This window comes from Miniopterus natalensis, chromosome 2, assembly GCF_054644295.1.
Source record: "Miniopterus natalensis isolate mMinNat1 chromosome 2, mMinNat1.hap1, whole genome shotgun sequence".
Lineage (NCBI taxonomy): Eukaryota > Metazoa > Chordata > Mammalia > Chiroptera > Miniopteridae > Miniopterus > Miniopterus natalensis.
Genome location: NC_142082.1, coordinates 27,801,559 through 27,825,751, shown reverse-complemented (window position 1 = coordinate 27,825,751; position 24,193 = coordinate 27,801,559). Strand labels below are relative to the sequence as shown.

General features: G+C 41.6%; 1 protein-coding gene across 1 annotated transcript in view; it reads right to left on the bottom strand.

The window, feature by feature from the left end:
* Window positions 1-24,193, bottom strand: part of COL4A1 (collagen type IV alpha 1 chain) — a 127,682-nt gene that overhangs the window by 47,503 nt on the left and 55,986 nt on the right. Inside the window, exons 3-10 of the mRNA XM_087814229.1 lie at window positions 3,546-3,635; window positions 3,402-3,446; window positions 2,309-2,353; window positions 2,139-2,201; window positions 1,569-1,622; window positions 1,383-1,409; window positions 251-334; window positions 102-164 (exon numbers count right to left, since the gene is read on the bottom strand). Of these exons, the coding sequence (XP_087670355.1) occupies window positions 102-164; window positions 251-334; window positions 1,383-1,409; window positions 1,569-1,622; window positions 2,139-2,201; window positions 2,309-2,353; window positions 3,402-3,446; window positions 3,546-3,635 (471 nt within the window). The remainder of the gene's footprint in view (window positions 1-101; window positions 165-250; window positions 335-1,382; window positions 1,410-1,568; window positions 1,623-2,138; window positions 2,202-2,308; window positions 2,354-3,401; window positions 3,447-3,545; window positions 3,636-24,193) is intronic.

The window sequence follows — 24,193 nt, the reverse complement described above, 5'->3', positions numbered from 1 at the left end:
GGAGTTGCCACTGTGTCAAGTTTTCATTAGGTTTTATTTTCACACCTCAACATAGTTGTTTTTTGAATGACTGCCTCAGAGAAACATGCCCCCAAACTTACTGGTGGTCCGGTATATCCTGGAGGGCCAATGGGACCTTGCAGCCCCGGAAATCCTGGTGAACCCTATAATGTATTGAGAAAGGAAAGAATTAAAATGCAAACCAGGAGGAAACTCAGCATGAGATTACAGTTATTCAGCCAGTGCTTACTGGTGGGCCGGGGGATCCAGGAAATCCTCTTTCGCCTTTCAGCAGTATCCCAGGCACTTGGCCGAGTATTTCACCAGGATCCCCCTGTGGAATGAAAAATAAGACAAAGTCATGAATACTGATATTTACATGAAGAAACTTAAAACCTATCCAATATCAGGCATGTCTTACGGGTATGGAACTAGCCCAAGTCTGGGGTTTAGACGCTCTAAGCTTGAAATATACAGATTGGCCATCTCCCCCTTCATCGTTCATGCTCCTGTCTTAATGACCAGCGTTCAGCGCTGCACAGTCAACTCGGCTGCGACCAGGACTGAATGTCTAGACAGCTAAGGGAAAGGATCTATGACACTTCCATGTGCCTGTCCCACACAGACAAGAGAAATACCAGACCAGGTCCCAGTCTCTGGTTGAGAGGCTATGTGACCACACGCAGTCATCACAAAACAAGAACTGTATTTCAAGGAAAGCATCTCAAAATGAACATTTTTATCAAAGCAGGGAGAGTATGAGAGTAAACGTCATGTGTTAACTTGGCCAGGCCACAGTACAGAGAGGCCTCGGCCCCACCTGGACGAACAGGGAAAAGCAAGCTGAGAAGGGCCATGGACTGTCTCTGAATGAAGAGGTCGTGCCACCAGGATCTGACCTAAGACAATTAGGGGTGTCCCTGCCATAATTACGGAATGTGTAATGGAGTGACTCCAGATTACAGGCAACATGAAGAAAGGGTTGTATTTAAGTTAAACCATGTGGATTAAATATGATACCAATTTTTGTCCTTTTTGGTGGCACTGTACTTATGTCCCATGGCTCTAGAAAAGGAGCATCATTTAGATATCCATGCAGGTAAGGAATCTGAACTAGACTCGCATCTGTTAATATTGACCATCACACCGTGCTACTTATTCCTGCGTATTCCTACTAAGACATTGTACCTAGTGTCTAAACTTTGGATTCTAAAATTTAAATTTGTGTATATGATTTATATACCCTTTTAATGTAACATTGTTTAGATAAATGTGTTAACAGGCAATCGGCCCACCAAAGTGATTTAAAGTAAATTTATTTTTACAGCATCTGTTTTAAACAGACTTCTGTAATGAATCCAATACAATAAAACATTGTATACCTTCATTCCTGGTATCCCTGGCGGTCCCTGAAAAAGAAAAAGTTGGTGTTAGTTTTTGTTTTTCTCAAAATGTCATTAGGATTAATATATAAGTGCAAAAAAAAAAAATGAGTAAGGAAAGGAAATGGAATGAGAATAGAGAAATTATAGCCAAAGGAAGAAATTCTGAGTTAACCTCATACTCACAGGATTTCCAGTGAATCCAGGCAAACCAGGAGGTCCCACAGGCCCTCGTTCACCCTGAGGGGACAGCAGAAGACATTCACAAGTACCAGACAAGGCAAGTGGGACCTCACTCCAGACACCCTCATCGGTTACTATGTCCTACCCATCAGGGATACCTCACCTGTCGGTTAAAATCATTTTCTGAAAATTGTTTGTTACGATCTATGTTGCTGATTGCTACTTCAGAATGGAAGACATATATTTGAGAATACAATTAAGAGGGACAGGATTAATAACAGCAGGGGTTTTCTTTTTGTTTGATTTAGTAATAGATTATAGGTAAGAAATATAGTGCTTAAAGCAATTTTAGGGTAAAATTGTACACAAAAAAGAAAGGCATGATTATGTCATTCTTGAACATTAAATACAGGAAAACCGTGTTTCCTAATCAAATAAAGAAATAAGTGTTAAGACAAGCAACTCTGCAGTTACAGCAACTAAAACAGTGTTTGCAGAACAACTTGGCCTGGCTTCTCAAGATACAAAATCAGTGAACATGCAAAGGGGTAAAGGTCTCGGTTCTAAACTTACCTTTGTCCCGTTGCATCCTGGGATACCTGGGGGACCTGGAGGACCATCTTGTCCAGGAATGCCCTGCAATTAATAAAGTGGGAAAGTCGCCAAAATTAAAAAATTACCTGATGATGCCATCACTCATGTCAAATGTCTCAAAAAGAAGCAGGTGCGTTTTTTATACATACAGGAAGTCCTGGGTTTCCAGGGTAACCCGATATTCCTGGGGGTCCCTGTAAGGATGGAAGGGAGAAAATTTCCGTGAGCACTGGGGAACCTCATTTCCTCCCACTGCATCCACCTAAGGGTGTCTATCCTAACTGCTGGGGTTCAGAACATCACACTAAGCAGACAGGGCATCCTGCCGGGGAGGCAACTGAGGGCCCAGCCCAGGGAGGCAGACCCCCCCCCCCAGGCTTTCAGAAGCAGTTCTACATCAAAAGCTGATGATTAATTCCTTCTAAAATCCAGGCTGCCCATGCACAATATAATTCTGCCCTCATTTCATTCTTTGTAATTTCTAGGTAAGAAAATAAATATCTACAAAATTCACATTAAAATCTCAAACAGTTGGGAAGAAAAATACATAGGATAAGTAAGCTCATTACAGGGAGGGAAATCAAGTCATTTCCGTTGAAATCTGGGTCTTCTCCATCCCAGAGAGCTCCAGTGTTATTTCCTCTCTCTTCTGCCCCAAGGACATGTGCAAGACCTGGTCACTGTCGCACTCCCCTTCAACCAAGTAACAATAACAGAATGAAACCTCTACATCTTACAGTGCCTCTCTATTTTTCTACTCTTGAGATTATTGTCAAAGATCTTTATTTCTGTATTTCCCAGGAATGGGAGGAGCAAAGAAAGTAAAAGAAAGAAGAGCACGTTTAGCTCTGGAAATATCATCACCTTTCACATTCAATGAAGACATCTTTCTTCAAAGACTCGCAAACACACCATCCCCCCTCCCAGAAGTTCAACTATGTCTACAAGGGCCTTGAGGAAGGACAAGAGGGAGGAAACGCGTGTAAAAAAGTACAAGCAGCAGCCCCGCTAGGCACAGCTCCAGTCGCAAGGACTGGAGGTCAGGAACCGTGAGCTCGGGCTCATTTTAAGCCCTACGCCCCGAGGAAGACAGGCAGAGGGAAAGGGACCGAGGTAGGAGAGGAGAGGAAGGAAGGCCCCTCAGGACTGCCTAAAGTGCACAGAGCCCTCACTCCAGAAGTACTGCGAGATCACACCCCACCCACAGCCCTCACCGACGACACAAGCGACAAGGGTACTCACTCTTGTCCCTTTTGTTCCTGGCAGGCCTGGTTCTCCAGCATCACCCTAGAACAAAACAGAAAAGCCATTATGATCACTCGTTCTAACAAGATAAATGACCCCAAATCTGCATCTTCACAGCCCACATCACCCAGCCGAGCTCACCTTTAGTCCAGGTGGTCCCTGCGGCCCCTCAGGTCCTTGCATTCCTGGAAATCCAATGACACCTTGCAACCCTGGGAGGCCCCTTTCACCCTGTAGAGGAGGAACGCAGGTCAGACAAAAGGCAGGTTGAAAGAAATCGAGGAAACAAATCAAGCCATCAGCCTCTCAAAGCATCACCCAACCGTGCACAAGCTTACAGTGAGCACCTGAAAACAGGTGCTGAAATGAATTCCTACTTCAGGTGGCCTTTCTCTACTATTTTTTAAGGCTGTTTGAGGAAGGGACATGATACCTGGCACAATGCTTTCTGTATACTCTATTCTAAATGCTAAATAATTTGCTGGGGATTACTTTTCCCTGAATTGACTATAAGCTCATTCAATTAGTGGAATCCTCTTGATACCAGGAGACCCAGCACTGAGATTGTGTGAGTAGACCATCAGTCAATCTTTCCCTTTAGATCCTTTCAGGAGCTGTGTAGGCAGAGCTCATAGTGTGGGTTTCAGCACGATGCTGAGAATTCTCTGTGCCATCAACAGCCTGATGATGGGCTTTCATAAGTGTCTTTAAAAAGCGGGTGTGTTGGGTTTTTGCAAAGCTTGGATCAGAGTTTAATTATGGTCTCTGCCCTTGTAGCGCAAAAAGAAACAGGAGACATTATTTTAACATTAATAATTACGACTCAGGGTCCACACACATGGCTGAAATACATTCCAAAAAGAAAAGGAATGGCCAGAAAGACTGTGTGGGTTTTTGAGCCTTAAGCTGGCCCTTGAAGAATATTGCAAAGTAAATATGTGAAGAGGAGGGAGAAGGAAATGCAGGCTGGATGTCACAGACAGCGATGAGGGTAAACACCTAGGCCATGTGAGCCCAAGAAAATGACCAGAAGAAACACAACTGGGACGAGAACATGGGGGAACACGGCGTCAATATTTGATCCTGGAAATATGATTTCTTCTGCAGGCATCGGTGCAATTTGAGGAAGACTGTCTAGAGACATTGCCAAATCTAGAGAGATTGCCAAAATAAAATCACCCATAATCAGGACAAGAAATCAAGAAAACCCATTTCCTTTACGGTCTGCGGACTTTCATGCAATCTTACAATACTAAGTGGGGAGATGTTAGCTGATTTTTAAAAGCAAAGGGCACTTGGAGATTCCAGGTGGGATTTCTTAGTGCCCAGTACTTTTCTCACAGCTGTATTAGTTCAAAGTAAAAAATAAACTGACAAGCTACACCTTACCTAACACAAACATTTACCCCCAACATAGCACATTACCAGGAGTTACTTAAGTGTTTCGTTGTTGCAAAAATGAAAGGAGACAGAGCAAGAACCTTCAAAGGTGTCCTCCTTTCCAGACCACTCAGCCAGTCCTGACTTGCTAATGCATTAGCTGCCTGTTGCATTTTTAGAAACACGGAAAAATGGATCTGAACTTGGGATTCCAACTGCTGGGCCCCCATGGATTGTAGGTTTAATGAGAAGGTAGGTCAGGGATCCAGAAACGGCGTGTGAATAAGCGTAGAGGAGGCTCTTTCAAGCTCTAGAGGATATGATAAAATAGTAACTGGATTAAAGAAAATGAGGCCCTACACTTTGGCACACCCCTTTGGACCATCAGCATCCAGAGAATCTACCAGAAAGAAGAGATGCTGATATCGCCAGAGCCCTCAGCATAGGATTTGATGCAGAATGCTGGTTCCTCCTCTCTGAGGCCTGGGACAGCTGGGAAAGAAAAACATTCTCAGACCAAGACTTGATCAAATGTGAAGCTCCTTAACTATAATCATTAGCCGCCTAAAAGAGTAACAATGAGATACAGCTGCAGAAGATCCTGATGACAGCAAATATATTGCACTCTTATCACATCCACCTCTCCCGTTTTATTCAGATGTGGGAAAACTCCACCCAGAATAGAACTGGACTGGACTGCAAACAGCTGGCTGAAAGAATTAATGAACATTGAATTGTGTGTCCCCAAATAACCTAACATTAGATAGGAAGGAAATGTGAGAGGCACGTCAGCATAAAAGCCCTCTAATGGAGTATTTTTAGGACTTAGTTAATATTGGCAGCATCGTTATGAGACCCAATGCAGATAAGATTTTATAACTCTCATTTTGATCATGGAATGCATGGAGGCCAAGAGCCAAAAGAGCTGATTTCTACAAGTTTCTCACTGAGTCAGCTCTAAAGCCAAAAATAGAAATGAGGTCAGCCTGAACCAGAGTCCATTTTTTTTCTAGGTCACTAGAGCAAGCGGGTTCCCAGCAAAACATGAAACAATCCACCAACATTAAGTTAGTCCCTTTTATGTCCATTTCACAGATAGGGAAATTAGTATTCCGGTGCTTAGCTGACCTGTCACATGTCACTGGGTGACCCCTGCATGCTCCTGGGAACAGAATACAGAAATTTCAATTCCCAGTCCTTGCTTTCACTACGAGAACACATTCTTTCCCAAGTGTCACTGGGCTGCTTAAGCAATCCGTGTATCCCAAGAGTTTTGCAATTAAGTATTCAGAAAGGAAGTGACGCTTTCATCGACGTGGTTCTTGCCATCTCCCACATGTATTTTTTTAACTTTTCTAATCTTTCCTTCCAACATAAGTGCACATGAATAATCTAACATCCCGTCCCCTTTCAAGGTTACTGTGGGCACCAGAGCAGAGAAAACAGACAGGATAGCAGCATTCAAAGAGCTAAACAATTAGCTGCCAAATATCACACCCTGTCTGCAGGCCAACTTATTCCTCCGAGTTTTTAGCAAACCTCCACTGCGGTTATCGGAGGAGCAAAGAGCAGGACAAGTGTGCAAAGCTCACTGGTGCCAGGAGTTTCTAAGCCAGGCTTTGCAATACTACAACTGTGAACACCCTTATGCTGGAGCTCAAGGCAGAATGCGCGCAGTTAAAAAATCCTGAGAAATAGGACCCCTTAGTCAACAGTTTCCTGTGATGTGCTAAAGGCAAGGTCCAGAGGACATAGCGGCCACATAATTCACGCCAGACAGAAATGAAACCTACAACCACTGTTATCACAGAAATGAAAACTTAAAATGGAGGGGGGAAAGAGAAGCTTCTAAAATATGACACGGTTTTGATGCAGTGGCATTTCACGGTTTTATTCTTGAACGTCAGTGCCATGCACTGCACTAATCAAAATAAAGAAATCTTATATAGCAACAGAAGTGATTACCCCTGTATCCTCAAATTTGAGGAGGAAGGGCAAAATGCCATCGTGGAGAATATTCTTGGCATCAAATTTGCCATTCTAAATTAGGCATGAAATAGAGTTTCATGCATGGAGCAACTTAAAATTTTGCCTAATATATTATCTAAAGCTAGGATATACTTTGAAAAACTCCATAAAATATAGGAAAAACAGGTTCTGTTATCATATCCAATTATTTCCCTTCCTCTTAAAATGCTTATGGAAACAAGTTCATGATGGAAATCAAATGCTAGACTATAACCCCCTTCCTATATAAGTCAGAAATCCATATACAAATAAGCTCCAAGGATGGCTGAAGTTGAAACACTGTGAAGCGCCTAACTTTGGGGGATAATATGATTACCAACAAGAGAAACTGAAGTTAACACAAAATGTATCTAGAAAAAGCCATCAACAAAAAATCTCATCATCAAAGGCCACTCTACGCCTGTTTCCGTGGTCAGCACAGGATCACAACCCTGTCGTCAAATTTTTAATGTTTCACATTTAAAGTAACCTGACCATGGATCTTTACAATAGGCTGAAGCAGAATCGGAAATGTTGCCAGAGCACTGGGCTTCCTCCCACAGGCGGCCTGACTATAGGGTAGAGCCACGTGCTTGGGTTCATTCACCAGAAAGCAGAACAAACCCAAAAAGCGATATTAATCAGACAGATTTTGCCGTCGGGTTTCTACTTTTTAGAAGTAAATACTTTAAAGGCAGGGTATTGTTTTATTCATTGACACCATTTGGCACCAACTTTAAATTCAATAAAAGTTGGTGAATGGATGCGAACCAACCAATACTATAACATGATGCTAACCATGAAGTAGGACACTATCTATGTGTCCGAAAGACTTTAAAACATAGTAAAATATGGTTACTGGGCAGGATGGGATCCCTGAGCTCCCTTCCCCAGTTGAAAGCCCCATGGGCCCCATTCGAGACTGGCTAACATATGCACCCCTGGCCAGAGAAGCAACGTGGGAGAAAGCCGAGGTCGGGACATGACACTGGATCAGCTGTTTCTTTCTGTCATCTGGTGTCTTGAGGTTGCCATTTCCCAACAAGGCTGCAAATAATTGAGGGAACGAAAGCATTTACATTTGGAGCGAGAGCTCACCAAGCATTCAGTGATGAAACGATTTCAAATGACGGGTTAGTCAATGGATGACTATGGAACTCGGCCAAAAATTCCACTAGTCCAATTCCTTGAGCCCAACAATAATCAGACATCTGCAGAGCCATTTCCTAAATACCAAGCCTGCTGGGAAAGTGGTGGGAAGGCTACAGTCAGTGTCACAGGGTCATGGAAAAACTCTGTGGCGAGGCCCCACTGGGAGCTCCATCCACGCCACGAAGCCTGACGTTACGGCAGAAATATTGCCATTGATGCAAAGGAGAGGAGGGGAGAGGAAATGCATGGCCAGGGCCCCAAAAGGCCCAGTTTCCCTCAGGGGAAAACAAGAATACCGATTCTCCTGGGCACTATGAACTACATAACTGGATTCTTAAAAGAATGTGCATATGTTAAAGGACACTACAGTGCTTTAACGAATTAGTTAAAATACTGAAGATTGTTTCATGTAACCACTCAATAATGACTATCGTTTTTTGCATTTAACATTTTAATAACAAAGCAGGGCAGAATAATATAACCCTGCACAAAAAGCGTGGCTGCAAATCTTTATCTTATTTCCCAACTCTCATTTTCTCTCTCGAGCCCTGGCGATGTTTAGCTTGAGACAGTCAATATTACGAATCTTTACACAGTGGCTCTCCATCAAATGTGTGGATATATGTTAAGAGCTTTAGCAATTATATATGGGGGGAGGAGCATTTAAGAGATGGCTCCCAGAAATGAGGACATTCCCCACCTTCACAAATTTAAAAGGTGAGAAGAATCAGAAAGTCTTAAAAAGGGGGGGGAGCAGCTCCCTAATCTTCATGGGCTATGAGACCCATCCTCTTTCTAGACCCATCCTGCCCCTTCTCTTCTAAACAGCGGGCTTTGGTTTGGGCAAGTAGACCCCACCTAGCCTCTTAACATAGGCACCTCATTTGTCCCCCCTGTGCCCCTCATCAGGATGGCTTTGACTTATTCCTGAGACTTCTGAAGCTGCAGATGACCAGCTTTGTATGAAGAAAAGGACAGACATAAGTGCTGAGGTTTGGGAACAGGAGCTGAGCTGGATACATAGGAAGGAGAGCGAAAAGGCCTTTCTGTGGCCGAGCCTGAGAGCAGTTTCTGCGCTGGACTTTCCGCCTCAGGGTTGAGTGGAAATCCCAACCGCTGTGGATAAGATCCATCCCATGGATAAGGTCCGCCTAGGCCCAGCTGATGGTTCATTGGCGTCAGGCCGACCACGGATGCAGCACAGTCTGTATCTCCAAATATCCAAGTTCGAGGATAGATTTCTATTGGGCAAATCCTGATATCAAAACCTTATTGGAGCCCATGCTGAATTCTGACACAATTCTAGGCATGTCAACACTGCTATGAAGTTTGTTGGGAAACCTAAATGCTCAAATCGCACATCAGAACTAGCAGAGTGATGGTGCTTTGCAAGTGTTGTCAATCAAACAATAAATACTCTTTGACTGACAACACTTGCAGAGAAATGGAATTCTAGATACTTTCTGATCTACAAAAATTCACTTTGCACGTCAGCTTTAAGGGACAAAATGAATTATAAAGAGTTCTTCACCAAATATTTTCTAAAGAACCATCATTCAACGTCAGAGTAACTCAAAGAAGTCCTAAGTGCTGTCTTAACATAAACAATTTAAAACTCTTCCCCTAAAGTCATCCAAAAGCAAACAAACTGTCCAACTTCACTAATCCAGTAAAAACTTTCTAAAATAAGCAAACAAGTGCTGACAAATTGTTGGCAGCAATAAAATTAAAATTTTTCCAAAAGTCTTAGGACTTATAAAAGTTCCAGACATTTCTCACTAATTAACACTGAACATCACTGATCGAGGACACACTTTAAAGCTATAAGCAGTAGCAAGGATCTTGAACAGCAAATATTTTCTTTAATAATTTGTCTCTTAATGCTGTTTCTGAAAAAAAAAAAAAAAAAAGTCTAAAATGCTTTCATTCCTACTCCAAAGCAGTAATCTGTTTAAAATATTTTTAAGCATAAATATTTTAAATCACTCCCCTGAAGTAGTCAGCTTCCCAAATTAGAAAGAAGAAAAATATTATGATAATGTGTTTTCCAAAGACCTGTGGGTGGATTCAATCAAATCCCTTACGTATGTTTCCTGATACAGCTAATCTTTAATCGATAACTTATTTCCATTTTCCCCAAAAACTGGAACCGAATGCAGTGTGTTCTCTGGGAAACATCTGTATTCTTTGGCCTCGCTCTCTATTAACACATTCAAGTGTCAATGTGCAGGTTCAGGCTTCTTGGTGAGTTTCCAGTCGACGCCCCACCCTGCCCTGTAGCCCTTCACCCACACTCCTTTCCTTCCCTGTTTCAGCCTCGGTGCTGCCTCTCAACCATCAGAACTGTCTCCGACCTCCAGCATCCAGCCCGCTTGAGAGATGGCTGCTTCTACCTGAAATATTAGTATTCGTACCCCATCCCTACCATCCCCTAGCACCCTCAGCATATCCTTAGAAACTATCAGCTAAACATGCCTTCCTTGCAGAAGAACTCCTAGACACAAAATGATGTGAAGAAAATTATTACACCTAATTGGCCCTATTAAATTAAGCATCAATAAGGGTTAAATGGGCTTTGGGAATGGCTTGTGTAAGGAAAGACCCCACGGGGCTCTGGGCCTCCCTGCCACTAGAGGGCACTATAGGACTACACATTTTTTCAAATTAAATTCCCCCCCCCACTGGAACAGGAAGAATTTAGCTTTTCTTTCTTAAATATTCATTATGTTAATTTATTAATGTTAAATATTCAGTCACATTGAAGATATTAGCATGGGCATAGTTGAGAGAAATCAGTTTGATAATGCTTAACAGATAAAACTCTAAGGGAAAGGAAAAATTTTAATTCGAAATTAAAATGTAATTAAAAATATAAAATTGATAATCTGAATGTCAGGGCTATTAAGTGACAGGTAAATGCTATGACCCTAGAAACAATGTGAATTGTGGCTATTTTTCAGATTGCTTTTCCATCCATTTTATAAACTGAGAGTATCTAAATCTAACAATATACATGAAAAAAAAAGGAAGTCTAGTTTTCTAAATGACTGCATGAAAAAAGTATATGCTAAAAAATTAAACTCTACAAAGCGTGCATAAAATAGGTACAAATATGATCGCAGAGAGGTCTCTAAGAAACTATTACTAAACATCCAATTGCCAGTAAATTTTATTTAAAAGCTTTTCTTTGGTAGTTTCTACTACAAATGTATAAGAACTATATACTTAAGGTAATTTAATCCAGTCTCCTGATTTTTCCATTTGCAAAGGAAAAAAAAATCTGTTCAATTTTGAATTGCTTCCCAAAAAGGTGATAATAATCTCTCTTGCTAAAAACTTTATTGACATGGGGTGCTCCTGAAAATCGAAATCACAAATGCTTTTGTCTAAACCTATTACCTTACATTCTGCTTCTTATATGTAGACTTAAAATTGTCTTTTAAAGCAGAAAAACAGTATAGATATAAAAGGTGCTACACCGCAGCTTGGAACCTTACTCACTGTGGCTCTGGAAGGTCAAGCAAAACCCAGCTGCAGCTCAGCGTTTGCGCAGCAGGGAGAGTGTCTAATATGCACAGAGCTAAATAAAACCTAGTGGTAGCAAAACCACTCAGCTAGAAATAGACCCTACAAGGACTGAATGCTTACAAAGTTGTATTTGAGGCACTGAAAGGGAATGACGATGCCTAAGAGTTGCTGAGAACCTGCATGTAAAATTGTACCTTTCCTCACCAGCACATGTGGCTTTTCTCTTTTAAAAAATTCCATGAAAGCTATCAAAATTCTGTTGTTGCAATTAAACAAATAATTGATAACAAAATAACAAGAGGCTAGCTGCTTTCTGTTTTATTTTCACTATCGCCACACCAATAACCCTGAGATTTAAAAAGACTCACTCTAGCTTATCAGCAAATTTGAGAAATAACAATCAGTGCACAACACCTAAATAGCCCTTGGAAGGTTTTCATGTCACAGTTGAGGATGTTATTAACTTGAACTTGAAAATGTATGTGGGTGTGTGATAGGGTTCTGGAAGTGCGTGAATCCTGAACAAAATTAGGACACAGGGTCAGGAAGTGCCACAATCTAGGTCATAATTTTTTTTTGTCTGTGCTAAGAGTAAATATAAAAAATGCAGAAAAACACCCTGACAATACAAAATGCAAGCAAGATATTTTTCAGGTTTAAACTTAAGAGAAATTGCCAATTGGCAATTAAGAAAAAAGATATTTTTCTTAAAAAAAAAAAAGTGTTAAATGCAGTTATCTACCAAAATTGGGTTTTATGGATGCCATGCCAGGGAGCATTCCCTGGTACCCAGCACCTAGCACAGGTGGCACATAGTACGTGCTCACTAAACATTTTCATGAGTGAATCAGAGAACACAAAATGTTAAAAGATTCCAGAGAAATAATATAAATCTACCACAAGGGTGCAGGCTTAGGAATGCTACTTTCAAACTTGACTGTAAAAATAGGTAATTCTGCTCTGGGTTAGCAAACAGAGCTTTTGGGAATCTTACTTTCTATGCTCTCATCTTAATGACTGCACTGATAATGCCGCATGTTGGGGAAAGAACCTTGACCTAGGAACCAAAAGACTGTGGTCCCAGCTCCAGCACCAATGGCTTAGACACTCTGAAAACCAGGTCTGCCACCTGTAAGACTGGAGGACTCCACCTGCCTCGCTTCCCTGGTGGGATCCTTTGAAGGGTCCAGTGTGATCCACCACTCAGTGGCTTTGCGCTGCATGAAACACTAAACATAGGACGAACTAAGCTGTTGTGACTTTGCTTTATTTAAACACATATAGTTTGCATTTATTATCAAGATTTCTATGTTCATCAAGACAACTGCATTTCCTATAAAGCCACATAATTATTTTAAAAGAGAATGAAAACACAGTGTGGTCTTTTTGCTCTTCCCACTGGTCGTGACCTATGAATTACCTCCTTCTTGGTTTTGTGGCTAAATCTGACCTGTGAAAATAAGAATTTCTTGGGTATTATGAAAATCTGACAGTTTTATGAAATTCCTCCTTTATCTCATGCGCAAGGTCTTTGTGTGCTTTTCCTTAAGAGGACTTCTGATATTAATTCTTTTCAAGCACAGAATATTCTGTTTATTGTCCCACGTCGGCCTGAGTTTCTGTAAGTCCACCACATCACCAACCTGTGCACTTGCACAAGGCTCCAGGGCCCTTCTCTTCTTTTTAGACCGTAAGTATCTGATAATATACACATGTTAGGATATCCCCAAATTACTTCCTTACCCTCCAACCAAATTACTTGGCTATCTCACATTGCTAATAACATTTCCCCCCAGCATGCTGCAATAATTTCAAGACTTCATTAATCATGCTCAGAATCTCAAAGATAAGAACAGGTTCAAGGAGGCTGAAACATGAGAAACCAATTTCGCCCATATACAGTAATACCACACAGTACTGGTAGAGCCTGAGACTTTACAAAGCCCATATTAGCTTAACCTCATTGATCTGAAAAGGCCATGGTCACATCGCTCTGAATTAATAACTGAATTTTAACCTAGCTTCAGTAAACACAATTAGTTCTTTTAAAACACAAACATACTCAAGGAAAGAAATTCAGCAAAATGTTGAAGGGGGTTTTTTCTTTTGTTTTTTTGGTCAAGATTTTGATTTTAAAATGGAATAGATAAGAAAGCACAGAACTGCACAATCAGTACAAAATACTGGTACATAATTAATACAATAAATAGCTACTTCTTAAATACTTAAAAGTACCCTTTCTCTTAGCAGGTATATTCCCTGCACCTCAATGTTATTAACAAAATTCACAGGCCTGTTCTCAAAAGATATTGTGTAAAATATCTTCTGGTTATGGTCAAATTATCAAAAAATTGCAATTAGTAGAATCTTATTTAATGCCACTTCTACTATATCTATTTTGTAGAGGTTTTAAAGGTTCAATTTATAAGGCAGTTCCTTGCTTTTTTATTCTTAATTACTTAATGCCAATAAACTAAAATATGATGTTCTTTGGCTAGCAGCTAAGATAAAGACACAGACAAATTACATTATAGTTTGTAGATTTAGGAGATAATAACATTCCCATAAAAAAACAGCTTAGATTATAGAGTTTTAAAATGTGTGACATTTTCCCATGTATTCTGTATTTAAATTTTTTGTAATCAACTAGAGGAGAGATGATCCAATGTGTCAGTGTTGTCAGAAAGAGAAAGACACAGAGAGGGAGGGAGGAAAGATACCTAAAGGGATAGATCAGGCCACACCTGCTGTCAATGTCCCCCCCACACACACTCTGCAGTCAGTGGCATCAGACACAGGGACCACAATGACAGAGGCAATTTCTCTTTAGCAAGAAAAGGTTCATCCGTCAAACACCCTCAGAAGTGGCCTTCCTTGTCTCCTCCCCAGATATAAAGCTGTTAATTCTGTGACATTCCCGAGCCCCCACAAGAACTCCAAACCAAGAGGTGCCACCAGGCACCCTTGAGAGAATAAATAAGTTCCCCAAGTCAGTGCTTGTCCATGGGCAGAACCAGCACCTTCTCTGAAGAAAGAGATGAAAAGCAACTGTATAACACCTGCTTCATACTCCATGTAAAAACGCTGTCGTTGATTATCTGGGTCCAGAATTTCGGAGTAACAAATATGGCAGTAACAGGGAGCCAGCTCTAAATCAGGGCTCATGAGGAGCCAGAGCCCTGCTCATGACGGTTAAAGCCAGAGCTCACTCTGTCCTTCCCGGTGCCCTAAATATACTCCAAGGGCAGAGCCTGTCCACCCAGGACTCCCGGGACACAACCATGTAAAGTCACCCACTCTGTATGGGGTATCGATCGGATGCCAGGAAAACACGACATGCCATAAATAAGGAAACACACTGCTCCTTACAGATCTAAGCAATCACAAAGTAATAACTGCTGAGCAAATGACAAATGATTTGCTTCTGAAATATGGTTACCTATACTCGTCTAGAACTCACACTTAATTACGTGATCGAGCACAGGAAACGCCTCGGGAGAGAGGTGCCTGTGTCAGGAACAGAATATTTGACAGCATAGAAAATGACATGTGTATATTCTTATCTGTCACGGGGTGAAGCAAATTATATTTTTTTAAAAATCTAATTTTAAACTAGATTCACCAAGTAGATTACTTTGCTGGAAGCATCTCTTGACATGCAGAATACGTTTTTATATTCACCCCATGTAGACACCTATTTTACCTCTTTCTACACTTCGTGTCTCTCCACGAGACAGAGAGCCTGGAAGGGAATGTGTCCCCAGAGTATGAACAGCCCTCAAGTTGGGGAACTTTACTTTTAAATATTTGAAAGGTAGACACTTAGGGTTAAAAACATAACTTCATAGAGGCAAGTAAGTGAGATATGAAACGAAATGAATGGTTATTCTCACGAATATTTTCATAACTATAATCTATTTCTCCCTTCCATTCAGTTCTTGGTTCTTACCCAACAGTAAGACCAAAGAAATGACACCTGACCAATTGTCGCTAGGCTAGGGGATACCATCAGAGCAATTATTTCAGAAAGTCAGACATGGTTTTAGTAGTTATTTAATGCTAGCTCTGCCCTCCCCTCCCCATGGAAAATCTGAGAAATAAAATATGAAGAACTGAATAGATTGGTAAATGGAAAAAACAAAGTCAGTGAGGCAAGAATCACAAAAGTTCTCAGCTATAATCGCTTCATGTCAGAGGAGAAAGACCAGATAGCAATGGGGACTCAAGAAACTTGAATTTTCACATCAGCGGGCTTGAAAAACGAGTGATGAAGGAATCTGGGTGAATGCTGCTGACTCACAGTTCCTCTTTTTCTCAGCATACATCATTGAAAAAGTATTCAACACTGAGGAAATGTCTACTTGTAAAGCAATAACCCTTTATGGGCCTGACCTTCCTCCGCTCCAGATTAATGGCGCGCTCTGACATTTATTGCATACCAACGTTCCTCTTGGAAAAATAACATTTTACTCTAGAAAGGTCAGTAAAGCACAGCCCTGAAGTACCTCCTTGCATTTGCAGAAAAACGTGAAATCAGGGGATGGCAGGCATTGAATTCATAAGTCCGAATCTTTCCTGATGCAGGCTTTCAACTTGAAATCAGAACGTCTTGATTTTTTTCAGACTGAGAAATAGACACCCAATCACAAGGACACGAACGATCACAGCTGTCACGCACCTTCATCCTTAGAAGACAAGTCTGCTGAGGCGTTTCCTACTTCCCAGGAAGCGGTACGAGATAAATCCCATCCTCGTGTAAACCCTTGACTCCCTGTCCCCCGTGTTGTCCTCACTGCTCTAGATGTCCCTCAACCCAGCCCATTGCCTCTGTAAAAATCACAAGAGCTTCTAGTCTTCAAGTGGCTGCTGGCCCCACCTTGCTGGCTCTGATTCCACCCTCTCCACTTGGTCCTCACATTCTCCCTGCCCACATCCCACAGCAGCTACCTCCAAAACGGCCTATCCAGAAAAAAGAAAAAAAGCCCAGGCTTGAAGCCAGTGGCAGGGAGTGGTCCCATCAGACAGCAGGGTAAGGGGTGTGGGAGGGTGTGTCTTCAGGCACGCACGTGAGACACAAAAAATGTGTGTCACAAGAGGTGTGCCATGAGGCATTGGGAAGCAAGATAGGTTTACCGGTACAGGTGAGCAGAGAGGAAGGAAAGCCAAAATCTAATGGGAAGGGGTTAGGAATTTGCAGTGGAAGAAAAGGGGTGCAGTGTGGACTGGGCAGCCAAGAGTGTAATATCCCCCCACCCTGGCCAACACTTAGGGTGTCGTCCAGTCCCTTCTTCAGAATCCCCTGCAAAAGCCAGACAGCCCCTCAAGGCAGCGCTGGCATTCCACCCTGAAATCAGGGGTCAGCTCCTGTCCTCAGGGTCTGGGCCCACAAGGGCCTGAAGGGCCGAGTTCTCAGCAGAGGCCAGCAATCGAATGTCCATAAAAAAGAAAAACATTGCTCTACTTCATGACTCCCAGTCATATTTCAGAATGCTATTATTAGCCTTTGCTGGAAGTTTTCCCTTAGCCGTAGATTACTTATTCCCTGGCAGGCAAGGCTTTCAATTAGCTGTCAGGTCACTGTCTCTAGCAAAGAACTGAGTGTCTCACATCCAGACGGGATGCAGAGCCCAAGAGGCCAGGACGCCCCCGCTGGGTCCTTCTGAGCCGGCGGGGTCACTGCCTCCCCTGGTGCACCCAGGGCACAGCCTGTGTGGTCCAGGGTCTGACCAGGTAAAGCCTGCTCTTCACCAAGGGCCTCTCCTCTGTGTGAGTTGAGACAGCAAAGCTCTCTTGTCCTCCAGCTCCCTGTGGGGAGAGGCAGAACCGAAAACTCACCACTCAGTCACCTCAGCCACAGTGGGAAGGTCTCTACAGCAATGTTTACAAATGCCATGAACCAGGAGAAAAGGCGCTATGTCCTGATGTAGAAGAAAACCATTCCCCAGCCTCCAGGGTTAGGAGACAAGCAGTCGGGGAACAAGACTTCTAGGTACCTCCCACCTCATCCATGAAATTCTGATCAGATCCGAGAGAAGAGGCCCAGCTTAAGAAAACAGTAACTCCAGAGGGCTTAGAAAGACAGAAAGGTGCACCTTCTGCTTTTTGCCAAAGAACTTCACTTTCATGAAAATATGCCCTTTAATGATTTGGGACCTCATGTAGAAGTGAGAAGATGAGTTTGGGGCAAAGGGACACAATTGTCCATGGCAGTTTCCCAATGTGTCCAATTTTCCATCCCTAATCAGGGAAAACATGATGAAAATTAGGGAAACAAAACTGGGGGGCCTAACTCAAGTGCCCTTAGTGTGCTGCCTGAATTTTAGGTACCTGACCTGTGACCCCAGCTCAACTCTAGTCCCCACGGGGCTCACTCTCATTGTATAACCTTCTTTTTACCCCTCGGGGCTTGGAGCAGATTGCTCAGTTGGGGGTTTACTGATGCTGTTGTTTGTTTAATGTTTTCCTCTGCCATGAGTTTGTAAGATCCCTAGGCCAGGTGTCTGCCTGTCTTGCCTAAATCCATGGGCAAGCCTGTATGTTTGGAAACAATCTTGCTTCCAGTGTGGAGCAGAGCTCAAGAAGACCTGTGGCGTGGAGGGGGAATGAATGGGGTGGGATGGTGGACATAAGCAGCTCACTGGATCTATTACAAGTAGGTTTCATTCCTTTACCAATATTCTAGGGAAAACCATTTCAAAATCAAGCATTTAGCCAGATTTAGAAACCTCACAATTCACATCTACTTAAAGTCTTGGATTTCGTACCACGAATCAACGAATTAACCATATGACCCTAGCATGTTACAATAAGACATCCATAAAAATTCTTCAAACAAATCCTCAGGATCTAACAAGATAGGTATAAGAGATTCATATCTATCATTCATTACCAAACACATCTTGTTGGCCTGTAAGCATGTGGTGGTGGGTACAACCTCACACTGATGAAGGAGATGCCCCACTGAAGGACTTTAAACCAGGAATGACTTCATGTCAGCATTTCAGAGATTAGCCAAGAACCGTTATTAGCTCCTCGTGTTGGGTTTTCACATGAAGAAATCTAGAGTCAAGTGAATTTGGGGCCAGATAAGCATTATACTTTCATAAAACTATGTGGTTAACCAGAGGAGGCAGGCTGTCACGTGGATGCGGTGTTGGGTACACCTTTAACATCTCTAATGGGCCCGCCAACGGGAAAGAAGACAAAGGGGCACCGCTTCCCCATGGTCATCTGGTTTGCTCCTTACCTCTGACTAATCCTTCCTTTGTTTAATTGCACATTGTGCTCAACCACTTCACAAGCATTCAGGTTCTGGTAATACCATTTTTACGGGTGCAGTTCTCCACACCCACACTATATAATTATCTCCCATCATTACGTGCTGTCTGGAAACATACTCTGAATGCTCATGATGGTGCACCAACAAACAGGAGGGAAAGCCAACTGCCCAGTTTTCATTTGTCAGGTTTGGTTTTAAGTCTTCAACCTTGAATTAAACATATAGGCTCATGGGCTCCTTCTAAAAAAAAAAACAAAAAAAAACCAACTCTATTCCTGCCAGCCAGTGTTTTGTAGGGATCCTATTTAGAAAAACTAATTTGTTTCCATGAATAGTCAAGACGAGGACTGTCTGGGCCCAGCATCACCAACAACAACGTGCACTCATGTGAAGTGTTCTGGGCTTGAAAAGTCACAGGACACAATATTCCATTCAAGACGTTTAATTTTCTACTCCTTCTAAACATGGAAAAAGATATCAACTCACTATTTTTAAAGCTGCCCTTGAGGAGGTACATTCCAAATACAATTGCAAATCAAAAAATGTAGATTTTTATCATAATCTTTCACAGGTTTAGTGGGTCTCAGAAGCACATGGCAAAGGAGCAGATTGTGTGTGATGGAGAGAAATAAGATGAGATGGAGACGGGGGACGTACAGCTCACGGTCCCTCCTGTGGCATGGGAGGGTGTGTATGTCAGAGGCATTCAACAGCGGCCTTATGTGCATAGTAAGATTAACCCACTTGGCACAAATCCATTTCTAGTGGTTTCCCTATGGAATATTGTTGATATTTTATCCTCGGATTCAGGCATATATTTTTTTAATTCTTTATTTTGAGAGAACTATCAAAAAGACAAAAGTAGGTGAATGTGGAAACCCACACTGATTCTCACGATGCGTCTGCCAGATGGTGATTCATGTCCAATATGTGGAAATAGGAAATAGGAGACATCTGGAAGAAATCTTGGCATTACAAGACACCAGAAAAAAAAACACATAAAAAAACCCCATGTATCAACCCAAATAACCAGCTCACATGCCATCGGGTCCTGCGGTGAATACCAGAGGCCCCCCAAATGGTCCAAGTAGACACTCTAGAGGGCTGAAATCCATGATAAACCACAAGTAAGTGATCTTTCTCAAAGATTCCTTTTAAGTAATATCTAGAACACGAAAAGTTGGCCAGGGGAGGAGAGGAGTTTGGACAATGCTTGTAACTATATGGATGTCAGGAAAAGCAGTTAACAACAGAAGCCTGAGAGGTATTTGGGACATTAGGGAAGTGCATAAAGGGAGAGTTGGTTTCCCTTATATGTTAAGGGACAATGATTCTGGAAATGGGAGAGAAATTCACATTGACTAGAAATTGGAAGATGTTTCCAGACAGACCTCCCAAGTGAGTACATTTCATTTTCCCTCCACCAAAAGCTTCCAAAAACTACAAACACACTTCCTATCAATGTGGCTGTGATTCTCAAAACATCTTACATTTCTCTAACTTTGCTTCTAGGGCAGCCTCTGTCACAGGTGGACCAATTCCATTTCCCTGGTCTTCTAGTGTCCATCTGTGAGTTGAGAGTCAGACTGTCTGTGCCTATGTTTTTATGTCTAGGCATCCATCCAGGACTGGACCAGCAAACAAATTCTTTGCTCATATTTATCACAATTTTTCAATTCAACTACTGCTAAAATGACAGGTACACATAGATGATATTTTAAATTTCTTAAGTTCTTTTATGTATAAAACCTTTCGCTTGAATCTTTGGGCAACACTGGAAATTTTGAGGATCAAAGGTCATTTCCCGTTTTTTATAGGTTAACTTGATCAGAATGACTTGATGAAACACAGCTAACAGACAGTGGGACTCACACTAGAATCAAGGCTTTTATTCAACAAAACATTCCTTCCTGAAGGCTGTTCCTGATTTGAGAAATAAGTGGTGTCTGCGATTAAATAAGTTGGGGGAACTGTGCATGATGTGCACCCCTGGAAGGTTCAGAAGCTTCTCAAAGGTTCTAGAGTGGAAACAACAAATATCCACGTAACCATCACTAAGTGTTGCCCAGACTTATTTGTCCTTGGAATGCTCTTCCATTATCAGATCCAAAGGAAACATCTATTAACAGTCGCAAGGTGGTCTGAGATCACATTTTGGGAAAGGCTAAACTGGACACTACTGAGTTACGTGAATGCTCGAAACTCATAAAAATAAAGGTATCCAATCAGTCTCACAAATATTAAAAGTAATTTCAAATATACTTGATGCATTAACTACACAAATCTTAATTCCATTAAATCAGCCTCCTAATATTTTATATTAAGTAGGGTTTTTATTACATTTTCACTTCATATATTTCATATCTTGGAAGTAAGAAAATGGAATTTCTTTTGAAATAGGCTAAGGTTTGAAATTTTCACTAATTCAAATGTGCTACAGAGCCTCTCACAAAGTGTTTAACAAATAAATTATTGTTAATGCTAGTAATTCATTATTAGTCCAAATCAGTTAATTGATCCAAAGTTTCAAAGAGTCTACACAAAAATATTCACTTTCATTTACTTGAGAAAAAAATTAAATATCTAGGAAGAAATGACACCTTTAGCATTCAGAACAATGGTTAATATAATTTAATTTGTAGGAAAAGTTTTCAATATTCTGATAAAAAATAATAGAAAGATAATCGTGTTCTTTAATAATCCATGAGGACCCTAATCTATTCTACACAGATACTAAGAATAACTGGGAATGAAAATAGAATAATTAGTTGATAAGTAAAGTATAACATACAAAGCACTATTCCTGTTGATGACTACAGTCTTTGACTATGTCCAGAACTGATAAACTGTATGGCCATATTTGCCTCCTGGGAAATCAAGGAGACATGCCGTTAAGTAACAAAAGTTACTGCCTTTTAACCAGAGTGAGGAATTTCCTACAGGATAGAGTATATGCCAGGATTTCCTGAAGGAAGGGAGTGGAGGGGCAGATCCTCACTATGTATGTGCTCTTGCATCTCTTGATGCAGGCCTGAGAAATCTTCTATTCAGGATGCCCTCCACTAAAGGTTTTGTTCTGAATGCTGTATAGAATAAACATGGCCTGAATGCCATGGAATGAATGCTTCATATTCTGGGCTGGGCTTCCCCTAATCTCCCTCAGGCGGGGGTAGGGCTCAGACTTGGGCAGATGACCTCTGGCCTGCTCCATGTCACAGACAAGGTGGCTCCCTGTGGTTATTTGTTTAACCAGATGGAGGCCCTCGTGGACGCTCCCCTAGAACAGGAACTGGGAGGTCTGCCCATGGCACCAAAGGAACAGGCTCATTTCTTTGTGGTCCTCCAGTAACCCTTCCATCCCTGCCTGTTGAGAGAAAGGCTTCAGAAAGTCTGCTCTCCTTAGCAGGTGGCCAGTGGAACAGCACATATACCACAGATTCAGTTTTAGAGCAACAGGAGCTTGCTCAAGACTCTAGGATACTCTGAACTACAACTTCATAGTGTTGGGTTCTCTCAGATCAGGGTCTTCTTATCTTGAAAAATGGAAACTGATCAGTGCTATGACAGTGCTTGAATCCTGTTACTCGAGTAGCCTTTTATTCGCTATAGAAGATTAGGCTAGTTCAGCAGCTCTCAATCCAGGCTGATTTGGCTCCCTGCTCTCTCCAGCCCCTAGGAGACATTGGCCACATCTAGAGATATTTAGGTTGTTACAATTGAGAGAGGGAGGATGCTATTGGCATCTGGTTGGCAGAGACCAGGGATGCTGCTAAACAGTGCCAAAGCTGAGAAACACTGGACTAGTTGGTTTTCCTTCAACTGTAAAATGTGTTTAATAATAATATGCATAAAAAGCATTCAGCACTGTGCCTGACCCAAAGTAGGAGTTCAATATACATGAGCTCCCTCTCTTTCTTGCTCAAATACTCCAAAGCCAGGATTTTTCTCTCCTGGCCAAAATCTGTTTATGAGCAGAGGCTATAATTGAACATTAACATTAACACGCAGACAGGTTTATACATAGGTCTGATGTCAAATATCTATTGATTGTATCAATATCTATAGGAGCTAAAAGGCTGGTAAAAGCTATAAATTATTTACCATAAGAAGAGAGAAGAGCATACTGCGCAAACTTAGTGCTAAAGCAACATTAACTTCTTCCTAGATCTCCAGGGTCAGAAACGGAATTACTTTCAGATTGGCCAGATTTCTCCAACCCTTTCAAATCAGATAAGGTACACATTTTAGGCAAAAAGACAGGAATTCCATTTTCAAAGTTCTCTGCCTTGGACGCAATCTGGGACCATGCTGTCTGATGACTATATTACTGCTGTGCAGACCCGGTGTGTGGGGGGCGGCTGTAAATTATAAACCATCTAATTAGCAATAACAGAATAATGTCCTTCTGCCTGGATATCAGTAGGTTAAAGTATTCTGAGAAGATATGAGATACCCACGCTGTTCCTACTATTTGTTAGAATTACTATGATTTTGGTTCATTAAGACTCTCTGTGCTTCCAAGACTATGGGTTGGGAATGTCCCTTTGGAGAGTCACTATCCTAGGAACTATCAAACCTTTTCTATGGTAGCATTTCTCACCTGTGCACAGAGCTGCTTTCTCTGATTAGTGTAGTTAAATTCAGCATGTGTCTTTAGGCATATGTGTGACAGGTGACCCTATTCTATATCCAAGCAAGTCTGGTGAATTAGTGAACACAGAATTTGCCTGGATCCTACTCATCTAAGAAGCTGTCCCTTTATTTATGATTCTAGGTCACAGGATCACTCCCTTCTCAGAACAACTATGGCATTTTTTTCTCTATCATGTCTCCTAGAACTTGATAATTCACTCTTAATTAGTTACTGATTCCATGTGCATATGTCTTACCTCCAGTTTAACTTGAAGTTCCCTTTTTGGACACTGCAGGGTCATAGAATATGATGACAACCTTACATAAATGTGGACTCCCATGGTTAAAATATCTGAAAGGCTTCTTATGCACTCTATTTTAGCAAAATCTAAATGGTTAATGCCCAAGTATATAGCAGTAACTTCTGGGAAAGTGCGGCCTTTCCTATCATCTCAAATAATTGAGAAAATCAGGTTATCAAGCAAAAGAGAAGCTTAACTTTTGGCTATTTCTGAGTAGACAAGCATTCAAAACCCTAATCAGTTTAAGTAGATAACATTCCCACACGGCTGAGGCCTCAGGAAGAACACAAAGCCATTGTGTACAAACCCAAATTAATTACCTAAGAGAAAACATCTGAACAGATGAGTGGCCAGCCAGGGAAGTAGGAAAATAAACAACTCAGCAAAGACGCTCAAATCCAGTAAAAGACTCATGAATTTAACTGTTGAACTCACAATAAGACACCTAGTTTTATACTGATGACTATGAAATTATTAAATGACCAACGATCTGCTGTATTAACATTTAC